General features: G+C 41.0%; 1 protein-coding gene across 1 annotated transcript in view; it reads right to left on the bottom strand.

The window, feature by feature from the left end:
* Positions 1–15,478, bottom strand: part of PLXNC1 (plexin C1) — a 464,687-nt gene that overhangs the window by 340,894 nt on the left and 108,315 nt on the right. Inside the window, exons 5-6 of the mRNA XM_085653399.1 lie at positions 12,753–12,867; positions 12,508–12,664 (exon numbers count right to left, since the gene is read on the bottom strand). Coding sequence (XP_085509525.1) covers positions 12,508–12,664; positions 12,753–12,867 — 272 coding nt within the window. The remainder of the gene's footprint in view (positions 1–12,507; positions 12,665–12,752; positions 12,868–15,478) is intronic.

Here is a 15,478-nt window from a genome sequence, read left to right on the forward strand (position 1 = left end):
GAAGGAGCATCTTAGAACGAGCTCTGTACTGAGCAAAGTGAGTGTACTTCTAAGAAAGTCTTCACTTCTGACACCTTTTTACTCTCTTGCCTGGGGAAAATGCTAAGTAGGGATGCCACCTTAGAGATAGAGTAGGGATAGACTAACTGATTTTTCTTTGTAGGTTGATGACTTCTAATATAGAGATTGGAGCAGTTATTAGTTGCCTAATGCTTCTGGAGCTAACTATTCTTCTTATTCTGAGTCGGATGAGACTCCTGCGTAGGATATTTTTTGTATTAGGGCCCATTTATTTCCTTAACCTCGTGATGAGGTGCTTGTATGTGCAATTATTTTTGGCTTTGTAATAAACCCCTAAAGTTGAGATTCGGAGTCAGTGATCCTTTAGCGTTCAAAATTTGATTTGTTTGATTACGTCTTAAAATTGGATTTTCTCCCCTTTACACTATTTAGCAGATTGAAAGATCCTGGTGACCCGAGAGGATTCTTGATGATGGTAAGATAGATAAGAATCCGGCTAAATCAGTTGGTAGCAGAGTAGAATGGCTATCTCTGATAGTAAAGGGAGATCTAGATCAAGATAAGAGATTACCGAGGCCCATAGAATTCAAGCGATGGTGATCTATTGGATTGTAAGTGGCAGATGACGGCAGCTGATGGAAACCGACGGAGAGTAGCGGTGCGGCGAAAGCGGCAGTTTGTGGTAGAGTGAGTATGAACAGGGCGATGTGTTTTGTAGATGGCGGTGTTGATTTGATTGTGTGATGTCTTGCGGAGTTGGAGTGAGAGTTGAGTGATTGTGAGTTGAAGATCTCACCTCAGGATATTGACTGGGTTAAGATAGACCGAACTGTTCAAGAACCAAAAGAGACGGTGCATGAGTATTACGAACGTCTTTTACAAGCATTCAAACAGTACAGTGGGTTAGACACCTTAGATTCTAAGGATATAGGATAGTTTGTTTCAAAGTTTGTTTTAGGTTTGAGGTCAGAGGTTAGTCTTATGATACAGCAACATTTGATTTGTTAGCAGAAAAAGCCGGTGGATGAAATCTTGCGGTATCCCAGATACTGCAGTGATGATAGATTCGAAAACAGGAAATTGAAAGACAAACTGATGCTTGTCCAAATGCAAATGGCTCAAGTTCAGCCTAGTGGAGGGACCTTAGGAAGGAGACAGGGAAATAACCCAGGAGGAAATCAGAATGGGCAGTGTCAAGGAAGAGTGAAATCTGTTGATCCCAAGACAGGAATGGACATGGCAACATTGAAGAAGACCACTGCGTGTCATCTTTGTCACCAGATTGGACATTGGAAATGCGAATGTCCCTTGAACCCAGCAAATCAGGTACAGCAGGAGATAGAGATGGTTCAGGCACCTGTACCCGAAGTGGTCAATACGGTGACAAGGCCAAGATCGATGAAAGGGGGGACATTCAGTCCGCAGGTACAAGTTCCCCAGCCACCGAGGGTTACACAGGGAACTCGTACTTACCAACAGATGCCTCTTTTTGAAGGGTATGATGAGTACAGCCCAGACCCGTTAGCATGATGGTGCCTGAGGGGGGAGGAAGACTGCACACTTGGAGCAGTCTTGGAGGTAGACCAGAGGGGACCGTTTGTGGAAGCAGATGTTGACGGTCACCCCACCACCTTTTTGGTTGACACAGGTGCTACCCATTCTACTGTAAGATCAGCAGTAGTTCCTAACCTACCCCTCTCGGGACAATCGATCCAAGTTGTTGGAGTAGCAAACAAGAAAATGACAAATCCTTTGACAGAACCGATTCCTGTGAGAATAGGAACTTTCCATGACCGACACCAGTTTGTGGTGTGTGACTCGAGTCCAGTTCGCCTGTTAGGAAAAGATCTACTGTGCAAGTTAAATTGTACCATCTATTGCACACCTAAGGGAGTTGAAGTACAGACGAAAGATGACGATGCGACCTTTAAGGTTGCCAATCAGCATTTGTGTATAGAAATGTACCCAGGGCTGACAGTGGAAGTGCTTCCACTTGATCTGAGAGATTCTGTGTCACACGAAGTGTGTGACTTTACCGGAGAAGAGATTGAGCTAATTAAAGGTGTAGAACCAGTGAAGATCCAAGTCAAACAGAATGTAGAGTTCCCTAGGACGCCCCAGTACAATTTGTTACCCGAAACTAATGCAGGGATCAAACGTGTGATCGTGTCTTTGATCAAGCAGGGAATTCTGAAGGAGATCATGGGTAGTCCATGTAATTTACCTATCATGGGACTACAGAAACCGAATGGGAAATTCAGGATCGTGCAAGACCTGCGAAAGGTTAACACAATAGTTGTTCCATGTTGTCCAGTGGTACCAAATCCATCTGTGATACTGTTTCAGACTCCATGTGAAGCCGAGTGGTTTACAGTGATTGATCTGTGTCAATCATTCTTCTCGATACCACTCCATGAGAAAAGCCAATTTCTTTTTGCTTTCCGGCTGGAAGATCGTGTGTTAACATGGTGTTGTATCCCTCAGGAGTATACAGAGTCCATCGATCTTTAAACAGATCTTGAAGAAGAATCTTGAGAGTCTTTTGTTGCCGCAGAACTCAGTTCTCGTGCAATACATCGACGACTTGCTCATTGCCTCAGAAACGAAGACGCTTGCAGAATTGATACTATTGCTCTACTGAATCATTTGGCAGAGAACGGACACAAGGTGTCTCCGAATAAATTGCAGCACTGTTTGAGTGAAGTACAGTATTTGGGTCACAGAATTGAGAAGGGCAAGAGAAAGGTGTCACCAGATCGAATTGAGGCAATAATGAACATGCCTGTGCCTACCACTCAGCGGGAGGTCAGAATGTTCTTGGGGATGGTTGGCTACTGTCGTCAATGGATTCCCATCTTCTCTTTTGAGGCGAAGCCCTTACAGAGGCTGGCGCATAAGGATGTGAGTGATCCAGTACAATGGGACAACAACTGTTTGATGTCGTTCTTAAGGCTGAGAGAGGCCATGTGTCACGCTCCGGCTTTGGGAATGCCTGATTACAATAAGGCTTTCTCGTTGTTCTGTTGTGAGAGAGAAGGTTGCACATTGTCAGTCTTGACTCAGAGACATGGAGGTGTCTGTAGACCAGTTGCCTACTTCTCAGCTACTTTAGATCCAGTAGCTTCTACGTTGCCCAGATTGTCTCAAATCCGTTGCTGCGGATTGAAAGGTGTGAGAGTATTGTGATGGGGCACCCTTTGACGGTCTATGTACCACATTCTGTTGAATTGTTAATGACAAGGACCAAGACACAGCACCTGACGAATAACAGATTAACACGCTACGAGCAAGTCATACTTGCAGCAGAGAATGTGACTCTGAAAAGGTATTCTGTTTTGAATCCTGCCACATTGATGCCTATCCCAAATGCCGATGATGAAGACTGTGAGGACCATGATTGTCTCGATGTGACTGAACTATGCACCAAACCGAGACCTGACATTGTCGATGAACCACTTCCTGACCCAGACGAAATTTTCTTTGTGGATGGTTCATGCTTAAGAGACAGTGTTGGTCGGTTGAGAGCAGCGTTTGCTGTATGTACCATCACAGGAATTGTTGAAGCTGCTTGGCTAGAGGGAGTACACTCCGCACAGGTAGCTGAAATCATTGCCTTGACCCATGCGTGTTTGGCTGCTGATCAGATTCGGATAACGATCTACACTGATAGTCAGTATGGGTTTGGTGGGGTTCATGACTTCGGACAGTTATGGTCACAGAGGGGATTTATGTCATCATTGGGTTCGCCCATCAGGAATGGGGAATATGTGAGACGTCTGTTGGATGCATTACAATGTCCAAAGGAAATTGCTGTTGTCAAGTGTGCAGCTCATGGGAGGGGGACTGACTTTGTCTCTTTGGGCAATAACTATGCGGACGAAGTTGCCCGCTTCTGTGCAGAACAAGGATGTATATTTACAGGAGATTACACAGGGGAGAGCCAAGAAAGAATCGAGCTCAGCATGATGCTATTCATGGCCGACACTTTGGAGGAACTAAAACGATTGCAGGATGAGGTTACGGAGCAGGAACGTGATGGCTGGATAAGGTCAGGATGTCAGAAAGGAGATGTGGATGTGTGGCTCTAAAGTGATGGTCGAGCTGTGTTACCAGAAAACTTTTTTGAACCCAATGGCAAGACTGATACATGATGCAGTACATCTTGGCAGAGAGGCAATGGTGCGAGTGTTTAGACAGACATGGTACAATCTGAAGTTTTATGCGGTTGCTGAAGCAGTGTGCCAGAGGTGTGTTACTTGTCAACAGATGAATGCTGGAAAGAAGACTGTGGTCACTTTGAGTCACATTGGGAGGTCAGGAGGACCCCTTTTTCAGTGCCTAATGAAGCTGCAGGTGCTTCCTACAGGAAGCTCTGTCTTCCTCAAATTCTCTCTTCCTCCATCTCTTCTTTCTGCTGGTCTACACAGCTCCCTTTGGTGATAAATGGACAACCTAAACCAGGGTTTAGACTTATGCCTATCAGATAGACTGGCTGCCTCAGACAGAGGCACCAACATCTTCAAACATGTGTTTATGGTTTAATAAAAAGCCTCAAGGTTTCTGCCTACCATGTCCCCAAATCATGAAACAAAGTATTGAGTCAGTGCTCAGTGCTTAGTGCTCTTTGCGTTTGCACTACATAAGCCTTCTGATTGGTTGAATTTCATTCTTGTCTACAGTTGTTTGCATTCCGACTCTGTCATTTCCTCAGTTAAATTAAAGATCTTTTTAGACCTTCTGATGTCCTTTCTGCCAGCACCAGCATTGCATACACCAAGAACAATATTAATTTGTCTAAGATGCCTCTCTTTATTGTATCAGTAACATACCTACTCCCCAGTTTAGCACCCAGTCTGGTTTATGCCATTTAGTGTGTGCAGCTTATTGGCCTTTTTTCACTTGAGGTACAACACTTTTTCAATCCACAGCCTGAAGATTTGTGTAATCTGGGAATAGCTCTTCTAAAAGTGTCTATAAGCAGTGCGGTTCTGAAAATCCTTGCAAAGGTGAAAGGTGAGGGACAGTGATTGCATGTAGTTGAGCAGGGCCCCTTCATCACACCTTGCAGGGGTGCCCCCTAAGGGTTTGTTATGCCACTGAGCTGTAAATACACCTCTAGCCTAATTTGCAGAGGGCGCCCCAGCGGAGGTCACACAAAGCTGGCACATCAGCACGTGCTCACTATGTACCCTGTTATCTCGGTAACAAGACTTCCAGAGCTCTCTCAGTAAGTCAGTTTGGCATCACCTGTCTGCAGGGAGTGGATCAGTTCCACTTTCTGGTAAAGATAGTTCAAAGGGATGAAATATTTGCTGCAGCAATCTGCTTAACTTGCAGGTTGACATTTTCAAATCATGAGCTAACAGACTCAGCTTGTAATCCTTTTTTGGAGAGAAGAAAGAATGCTATTCAGCCCTGCAATAAAACTTCTGCACGTTTTAACTGCCTCAGCATAATTCACCTTGCTCTACAATTTCTATTCGTTTCTGGGGAACCCATGCCTTTTAGAAAACACCATGTGGTATAGGTAAAGAAAAATAAGCTGGTCAGATCTATCCTCTTTAGGTATGGTATGTACAATCTAATGAATTAAGCATGTCATAGAAAACTCCTCTCCCAATACAATAGCTCATGAAATGTTACCTATCTAAACTCAAGCTTCGTAGAACCATTTACGGCCATTCTACACGCAACAACCTGTCACATTCATGCAAGGAATTTATCTGAGGTGGCAAGCGTTCAGGGAAAAGATGGTGTACTTATCAGACGGGTAGGCAGTGCTTCACAGGACTTAGCGCTCAGCACTTAGATCAGCATCCTCAAGTCTTAGAACACCGGTGTTTCCATCGCCATCCGGACTTGCAAGGAATGTCAGGTGGGAAGAAGGGCAGCCACAGAACCACAGAGTTCGGCACTGAATAAAAGATGTCAAACTTGGGTTTCTTCTACGTGTGACTAGTCGATGCCATGTGTTAGAAGTTAGGGGCATGGCCAAGCCTTATCAATTGCCCTTTCCAAGATGGGGGTCTGTCCAGAGTTCTCTGCCTGAGGCTCCCAATCCTAGATGAAGTCACTGTTTTCTTGTGATTTCAGTTTTATTTGAATCACACGTAAAAGAGGCCTTAGCCTTAATGAGTAGCAGATGTGTCACTCTGCATTAATGCCCTTATTTTTCAATATGTCATTACACACTTGTTTCTAGTTCCCTTACACACTTGTTCCCATTTTTGTCCCTGATTTCTGCACTATGGAGACAGATTTTACTTTAGATATTCATCTGGGTGTCCTGGCTTGGCTGTTTACTCTCCTATGGCCCTATGGAGAGATTGGTGCCTAGCTTATCTACTTCTGCATTAACATTTATCTTCAGTCAAAAGGTATGTGAATGCCAAGGATTTTTTTTTTGCCCTTGTGACCTTTTTCCCCCTAACTTGGACACCCATAAGCATACACTTGACAACTTACTTCTGAACTATTAATTGCCAGGTGACACTATGGCCACTGGGAACAGTCGCAGACCTTAACAGCATCCAGTCCTTGACAGATTTTAATTGCAAGAGCTCCACAGGGTTGCTCATGAGAAGGATTCCACAAAGGGCCAAGCACAAGAGCTACAACAACTATATCTTGAAAATTCAGCATTAGGACAGTCCTTGGTATTAAGACCTACAAATTTCCAACTAGCTCCTTCAAGTGCCCCCTATATTTTTATTGGGGGCCTGTGAAGTCAACATAATTGCTAGATTTTCTTTCGGTGCATTTTGCTTTCCGCCCAGCAAAGTTCAATCAAGACCGCGCAAAAGTAAGTTACTTCATTGGTTTCCTTACTGGACCTGTTTGGACATTGAAAACTCCTTAAGTAATGACTTTTGATGCCTAATTGGAGAATTAAGATATCTTCTTACTACCAGTTAAGATATTTGAATGCAGTCATTTTGAGCATTCTGTTGAGAAAGCATTTTATGATGTTTGGCAAGGTGGTGTGACTGTTTTCAACTAATATCACTCAATTTCATCATTTAGTAGCTGAAACTACTTGGGTTTGAAAGAACTCAAACGAGTCTTTGTCAATGAGTTTTGAATTAAGAGATTAAGGCTGAGCTGGTTCGTTCGCGAAGTCCTACTTCATTTTATTAACTCATTTCTTTAACGCTGTTAATTTAACATTATTAACAAGAAAGATGAAAAAAGGAAGGCAGTATAGAGGAAGCTATTTTAACTTTACTAGAGCTTCTTAATTTGGTTGACATGATGTTCTTTTGGACCCATTGCTTCTAAAAGAACCTATGCGAGGAGAAGCAGCTAGGGGCCCTTTGACATAGAATTCAAAAGAACACCAGTGCTTGGTGGTGTTTATGTTTTGGTGATGCTGTACATATGATTCAGATTCGCCCCAATTAATTTTGGAGGCATGTAGAAAGGATACAGGCATCTCTCAAGAAAGAGGAGAAACAGGAGTGTCTTTGCATCTTTATATTGGAGCCTCTATGAATCATGCTGAGAAACATTTGTTTCTTTTTGTAATTACTTTGAGAACAGGAACATGGAAAATTATTGATACATCTGCATTGTTGGATAGTGACATGTGTGGAATCTCATTGATCTGGACCGGGACAGCAATTATAATTGTTAGGAAGACTCCTGAAGTAATTCAAACCATTGAAGGTTAACCACTAACTTCAGGTCCGGGACAGGAGGCCTCTTTGCCATTGCAGGTCTCTTTTGTGGAGCATACGTAAGTGCTCTTCCTTGACATTATTTCCTTGGCTAAGTAAGTTCAAATATTTGGAATTGGTTGGTTAAAGAGGCATAATCCATTTATCATTCAGTCTACAAAAACAATATCTTTGTCATCACAGTTTTGTCATGATCCTTGTTATGCTTCGGGAAGCTACTGGTAAACAAATAACGAGATCAAGAGTTCTACGTTAAATTTAATTGTGGGTAATCTTTCTATAGTGCCACTTCAGCACCATGAATGCTCGAAAGCTCTTCAGTTTGCCTGCACTTCACCCAATAGGGAATATGAACTGAACCTCCCATTCTCTTTGGGCAAATATAGTCCTTATCAACAAAAGTGAATGAGCTATAAAGGGCTTCCTTGCAGGTAGAGCAGAATTAGCTAAATGGAAGAATTGTGCCACATTCTAATCCAGCTGGTGCACCTTTACTTTTTGTACAGAGAAAGAGGAAGATCTTCAATCTTGTATTCACTGCAGTTTTGAATCAAATTGTGATCAAGGATTATTATTCCTTAACCCTCCAAAAAGGCAGTCTAGAGTTAGTCCAAGGATCACAAGTTTCCATTGAACTTGATTTACAAATTGTTTATCTTCTGCATATAAAGGATGGTGGTAGCTGGAAAATGTCTTTCTATATTTTGAATATTGTGTAATGCCATTTGGGTTGTTGGTGCCTTTGCCATTTTTCAACACTTTATAGATTGAATATTTTCTGATATTTGGAATCAGTTTGTATGGAATCAGTTTATCTAGATGATATTTTTGGTGTTTTCTAATGTCCCTGATGAACATCAAGAACCTGTTAGTTTTGTGTTTTCAACCCTCCAGCAACATCATTTACACATTTTCAATGTCAATTTATTAAGAATTTTGCAACCAGTGACATTACATGTATTCTAAAAAAGGAAAATAAGAAAAGATGTTTTCTTGGGATGATTGAATCGAAAAGGCATTTAATACACAAACATTTGTATTTATCCAAGCACCAAGTTTTTGTCATCCTGACACATCTAAGACATTAATTGTGAAAACAGATGGCTGTAAAGGAGCCCAAGTGGCAGTTTTGTTTCAAAAGAAGATGATGATGGACAAGAACATTCTGAAAAAGTTTTGTCAGAAAATTAATGGAAGTACTCTGTTGTCAAAATAGAGTTTTTGCCCATGAAGATAACTTATACTGATGCAAAAATCTTATGATGGGCACTAGAAAACTGTTTGAAATTCAACTGATCATCATTAATTGCAGTGTTTACGAAAAATTCAATGCAAGGTATAGTTCATCAAGCTAGATTAGCATTTTTATATACACAGTATTATTTCATTATCACTCATATATTCCTGGTTCAAAGAATCTTTTGTCCGATACTCTGCCTCGTCATTATCCAAAGTCCTCACTCATTTATGATCAACCTGCTGTTGTGTAGTTGGGAGTTTGTAAATTTTGCTTAGACAGAATTAAGCTGGCTCAAGAATAAATCGGGAAACAAAAATTAGAAATTTTTCAATTTAAGAATCCTTTATTTTCACAAAAAGAGTTGTGCTCAATCAACAAGCCAATTTTGCCCTCACAACAGAACAACAGGTTGATGTGATGAAAATGTGTCATGACCTTGGTGATAGAAGAGTTAAGATTATCTTGGATTTACTTTATTGTTTGTTTTCGCGATCAATTTTTTATTCTGGTGCTCAAGAATATGCTTTTACCTGTCCTATTTGTGTCATACAAAAAAATCTAAATATTCTCCGCTTTTTTTATATTTTCAGCCGTGATTCATTGGTACCTGAAGCTTAGAATCACATTTCTAGGGATTTTATAACAGATCTTCTGCCTTCTGATGCATATTGGCTAGTAATGTTACTAGGGAATTTTTTTTAAGATATCAATTTTTCGCCTTTATTTAAGTTACCTGCAGCAGGAGAAGCGGCATCATGTTTTTTGACTGCCACTTTTCATCTCCATGAATTAACTTATATGTTTTTTTCTGACAGAGGGTCTCAATATATTTCAAATTTTTGGAAGGCTACATGTAAATCATTAGAAATTTAATAAGCTGTTTCCTCTGGTTACGGTCCACAGACTAATAGGTAAACAGAAATAGCAAATCAAAGTTTGGAACAGTTTCTGTGGTAGCACTATGTTGCAACTCTAGATAGTCAGGCTTCCCTTTTTAAAAATTGCAGAATGTCCTTGTAACTATGCAACTCATACTGCTACTAAGTTTTCACCTTTATTCTAAATGCATGATTTCCACCAAACTGCTTTCTTCTTGTCCTCATGTGGACAATTTAGGGCCCAATTTAATTGCTGGCAGACCATAATCTCTGTTGGCTAGAAGGAGGACTTAACATCCGCCAGGCCAAAACTACCCACACGCAAAATTTAGAAATGACCACAGAGTTGGCAGTCATTTCTAAAGCATTGGCAGTAACTGCCATCACAGTGGTTCTTATCAATGTTGTTTACAGTTTGGTGCAAGGCTCCTTCAACATGAGGGAGTTCTGCACCAAACAGTTTTCTTTGTTCTGATTGAAAATAAAATGTTCCCCCCTCCATGGGAAACCTCTCTCATGGGGAGGGGAGAATTTAGCAGTTTTCACTGCCCCTTACCGCCAGGGTTTTCCTGGCATTGACAGGCAGTGAAAACTGAATTCTTGTTCTGCCCATATAAATTAAATGTGTGGAATTAGAAGTCTGCCTCTAATGGCCCTTACACCATAATGCCATCAGAGGGGTTTAATCATGGTGGAGACAGCGTAGTCTTCACCGCGATTAAACCTCAGATCTGCCCACATATAAATCTGGTGAGCACACTATTATCTTGGTGTTATAGATACTCCATCACCATTGCAATGGAGCAACTATACTGCTAATACATAAATTGGCCCCTTATTTCCTACAGCTACTGATTGCTTGGATCATTTACAGAAATATAAACACTTGCATTTTGAACATATATTGGATCCTAAAGTCTAGACGAAGGAACAATCTGACAAATCAAGATCAACTTTTTCTCCGTTTGTTTCTAGAGTGAAAAGTTTGTCAGTCTCTTGGTTTCCTCCTATTCATTTGTTAGCAGTAATATTTCAACTACATTTATGTCTTTAATTTTTTAGCAATTAAACTATATGTTTCTGACTCTTATCATCAGTTTCCATCTGAACCTATGTCAAACATGATAGAAGAACAACCAGAATATAATGTTCGATAACTCTGTGATTCTTATATGTTTAGATGAAGTTTTCACTTCTTGATTTACTGAAAAGACTATCCATCTACTGGGTGATCTTAGTAAAATGCTTCTTTTGTTCATGTTCCCATGTCGGTTTGCTTTTTCTAGTGGTTTCCTTCAACCAAGAACTTCAGGAGGGGGGCATACTGTCACATTGACAGCAGCAGCTTACCAGAAGCGTTAAGTGTTCAGGAGAAAATTGTGCACCTATTACCCAGCCATTGCTCCACGTTCAGTGTGCAGTGGTGCACCCGCTCAGCTTTGACCACACTGCATTTCCTCCATCAACACTAGTGGTGATCCATGGTTTGTGAGGGGTGTGGTGTGGGAAAGGCTGTAATGGTGCTGCAGAGTTCAGCGCTGGCCAAAAATTAAAAACTTTGGTTTCTTCTTAATATGACTAATTGATGCAATGTGTTAGAAGAAAAAGGCATGTCCAAGCTTTAGGAAATGCCCTTTCCAAGATGGAGGTCTGACCAGAGATTTATGCCTAAGGGTTCTAATATATAAAGTTGAAGCTTTTCCTGTGATAATAGCTGCTCCTTATACTGGGAGTAGTCCCATAGAGCACATATTTTTGATGCCTTGTAATGCAGGCTTCATAAATTTGTAGAATACACTTTCACTGCTCATAAAAAACTTAAAACAATTTACTACCTAATTAATTTAAAACATAAATTCAACATGTCCATTGTTTGAAAGAACTCTTCTACTCTTTCCAATACAAAATTCAAGTTTGAATCAAAATGTATCTTGATAATTATGAGGTAAGCTCAATGTTGTTTGCCTCCAATGCATTTTGGACCATGTGGTCCTTCTTCAAGGGTTTTCCCATGGAGGGAAGTCTTAATGATCACCCGCAAAGCTCACAGGATCACTGGGGATGCTCCTGGTTTTCTCAGCTCCTCAAAGTTAATTGCAGCAGACAGGGGAGGCTTCCAAGAGAGAGCAAGAAAGAGAGGGAAGGTTGGGGATGTAGAGGGAATGCGATCAGAGAGAAAGAAGAGAGAGAGACTGGGTGGATGGAAAGAGAGTGCAAGGAGGCTAAAGGAGCAAGGCTGGTTCAAACATTTTTGCTAGGGATGTTTTTGGTTCCTCACTCTGCCCACTCTCCCCATAGAGAAGGAAATGTGCCTTGCCTTTGCACATTTTTGGTGTACATTCTCTAGCAGACTTCTGCCTTGTTGGTGATCTACTTAGCTTCACATAGATTCCCCTGTATTTGCTTAATTAATACTGTGAATCATTACAAATGTGTGCATCTGTGTAAACCTGACTGTACCTTACTGAGCAGAGAGACCTCTGTACTTTTTATCAATTAGATCTATGTTATTTTAATCACTTTAACCAATATTAGTCCTATATATCATGAAGTGATGGTTTAATTTGACACAGGAGTGTATGCTGTTGAGGAAGTGGACTTACAATCATATTAATTTTGACTTATTTCAGAAATTAAATGGCAATTCTAAATGTGAAATTTCGAACAAGAAATAGAGGTTAAAAAAACATACCATTGGACATCCATTCACTCTGCACTTTACATAACCATGACGATGGGCATGGTGTGGAACTTTCACATATCTTGTTGTTGCTTATTTTGTTTTTCAGTCTGCAAATTGTAGATCCATCTCCCAATTCAGTAAAATTTGCATAAACTGTGACATTTAACTATTGAATGAAAAATAGAATTTAGAGGCTGAACACCAGCATCAGCAAGTACACACAAAAAATTAATATAACATTTTTCTCATTATACCTCTTTCGAAGGACTTTGCGTAAAGTGGAATTGAAGGCATTTGTTGGATCCTTCCTGAACACTAACCCAGTAATTTGTGTTGTTTCCATTCACGCAGTCACCCTGGAAAGTGCAACTGAAATTAAGAAATACAAAAATAGTTAGAAACTACAAAGTGAATTCACGTACGTATAAACAACACTTCATGTCCTGGTAGTGAAATGATGTTGAATTTGGTGTTCACTACTGCAGGTCTACCTCTACCACACAATAACATTGGAGTTACCTTATTACATTTAATAAGCTGTAACTTCCAAATGGGAGCAGGTAACCAGTTCATGTTTGGCATCTTTGAAATTGTAATAAAAAATACTCTCTTATGGTAAATTCCGATTTTAAATTGTACTTTTAGAAATTTGGCATTTTTCTGCCTTAGCCTTTTAGTGCCTGTCGATGGGTCACATGATGGGGTGTAGCTAACAGTTCCTCCTAGCCAGCCACATACAATAGAGAGCTTAGGTGTGCCTGGATGGGCCAACACTGACAGGACGGGATGGTGGAGCTGGGCACAGCCCTATTTACACTTGAACAGGTTGTGCACTGCATCCACACACAGGGCTGCATACCCCCTGTAGTTAGTCTGGAGTCATGGGAGGAAACTTGTGCACTTCAATCGGAAACCTCTAGAAGAGTCTCCCACATCAAAAGAGGCACCTGGTATAAAAATTGAACCTCAGACACCAACTCTTCAATACACTTCTGGACCTGTGGAGACTCTGCCAGAGTTACTCCAAGGGCTAGTCTGCTGGTCTCCTGTTCAGAGCCACTGGGACATAACAGGCCACCAACCACCTGAACCAGCACCCAGATCGGCTGGAGCAATCCCCCAAGCGGTGCCCCTTAGAGGCTGAATTGGATTTTGGGGCTCTTTGCGACTGCAAATGGGTCCACAGGCACTGAAACCATATGTCTTACACAGCCCACCAATGCAAAGCTATGTCAGCCCGACCCTTCGCACCACAGCCTCGACCTCATGTGGGGAGCACCATTGCGAAGCACCAGCCCGACCGTCGGCGATGACAACAGGATCTTTGCACTACAGTGATGACCATCCGTGACACCAGGCCTGTTCTTATTCCTACATCGGTGACTGTCCGCTGCAGTTATCTGCCCCTTGCAGCCCCCTCCACTTCGTACACCCCTCCAATGCATACAGGACTCTTTGTGCTGGACTGAGATGTTAACTTTTCAGCATGACTAACCTGGTCACTGTATCCGACCCATGCTTCATCGTGGTCAGACAGAATTTGGTCTTGAATAGCCAGATATCCGCGAGTGGAGCTTTCTGCTTTTTGGTGCTATTTTCACCTAACTCTTTAAAATTGTAACTCCTGTTACTGATGGGATTTGTGTCATTTTTGTGTCAAATTATTTAATACATTTTGCTCTTTATTTGTTAAAATTGTTGTGGGATTTTTCTTGTGTAGTGTTTTTAATTTATCAACGGTTGAAGTGCTATATAACTACTTTGACATTGCCTGACTGCTCTGTGACAAACTACCAGAGGGTTGAGCACAGGTTAAATTGGCGTCTGCTTGTGCCTCACTGTGATAAGGATTGTGGTTGCTGCTTGAGTAAGGTTTAACCCCCCTCAACCAGTAACCCAATTTCTTACAACAGACCAGCAGTGATTAACAGTCTTTACTGCTGATTTACAAATATTTTAACACAAATATTTTACATGGAGGAAAGGATAGGACAGGAGAGAGTCAGAATATACAGCTGCATACATTATATGTGGTTCATTAGGCGAAAAAGCATATAATGTAAGTGTAAGTGTAAGTTACATATGGAATGTACTTATTATGTAACCATACATTCTGATTCATATTTGAAAGTTTATCATACCTAGGGGAGAATCAGAAAAGTGGGCCAGCAAATGTGGTTAAACCTCTAAAAAGTATCATTTTAGGGATTCACAAAGATCTAGGCACTTCACATAGAACACACAAATACATTGGCTGGCGTCTAGTTAGCACAAAATACTGGGATGTGCACCATTCACTCCAGCTCCTTTACGATGTATGTTACAGTAAAAGAACATGGACACATGGAAATTAAAATTACTATGTCTTTAAAGTGGCAGTCAAGCAACTCAATCCATTTTGTGTCGCAGAATCAGTACTATAGTACTCCTGAAAAAGGTGCATATCCACCGAAACGCTTTAAGTGAATTGATTTCAACATGAGGAACAATTAAAAGTGGGCATTTGAAATATGTGAAATATTCCTTTTTAACCAAATTGAGATATTTGACCTTAGGATTGATTTATGAAGATATTTTTAAGAAACATAAATGGAATTGAACCCTCAATAAGCAAGATAATAAATAAATAAAAGTGAAGAAATGGTTGTGAAAGTTATTTTGCTTGAAGGTGTAGAAACATTAAAATCAGCATTGGAATGTGCTGATCATTCAATTTCTTTAGCACCGACTGCCAGCACTACACTTCCATATGGGATCTACACAATGGTTTAGCTTCAGAGAAGGTTTTTGGGTTTCGACCCCCCTCCGCCCAATAACTGCATTGTCCAGCTGAAAGTTGAGTTCAGGGACTCTGATTTGGGTTTGACAGCATCAGTGTTGGGTTTCCCATGGGCTCATCTCAGGAGAAGCCCTCTGAACCTAGGAAGCATTCATTTAGAGCAGCCCCTCTCTCTCTCCCTGTCCTACACACTATATGGCA

The sequence above is a fragment of the Triturus cristatus genome, chromosome 4_1 (assembly GCF_964204655.1).
Source record: "Triturus cristatus chromosome 4_1, aTriCri1.1, whole genome shotgun sequence".
NCBI classification, from domain to species: Eukaryota; Metazoa; Chordata; class Amphibia; order Caudata; family Salamandridae; genus Triturus; species Triturus cristatus.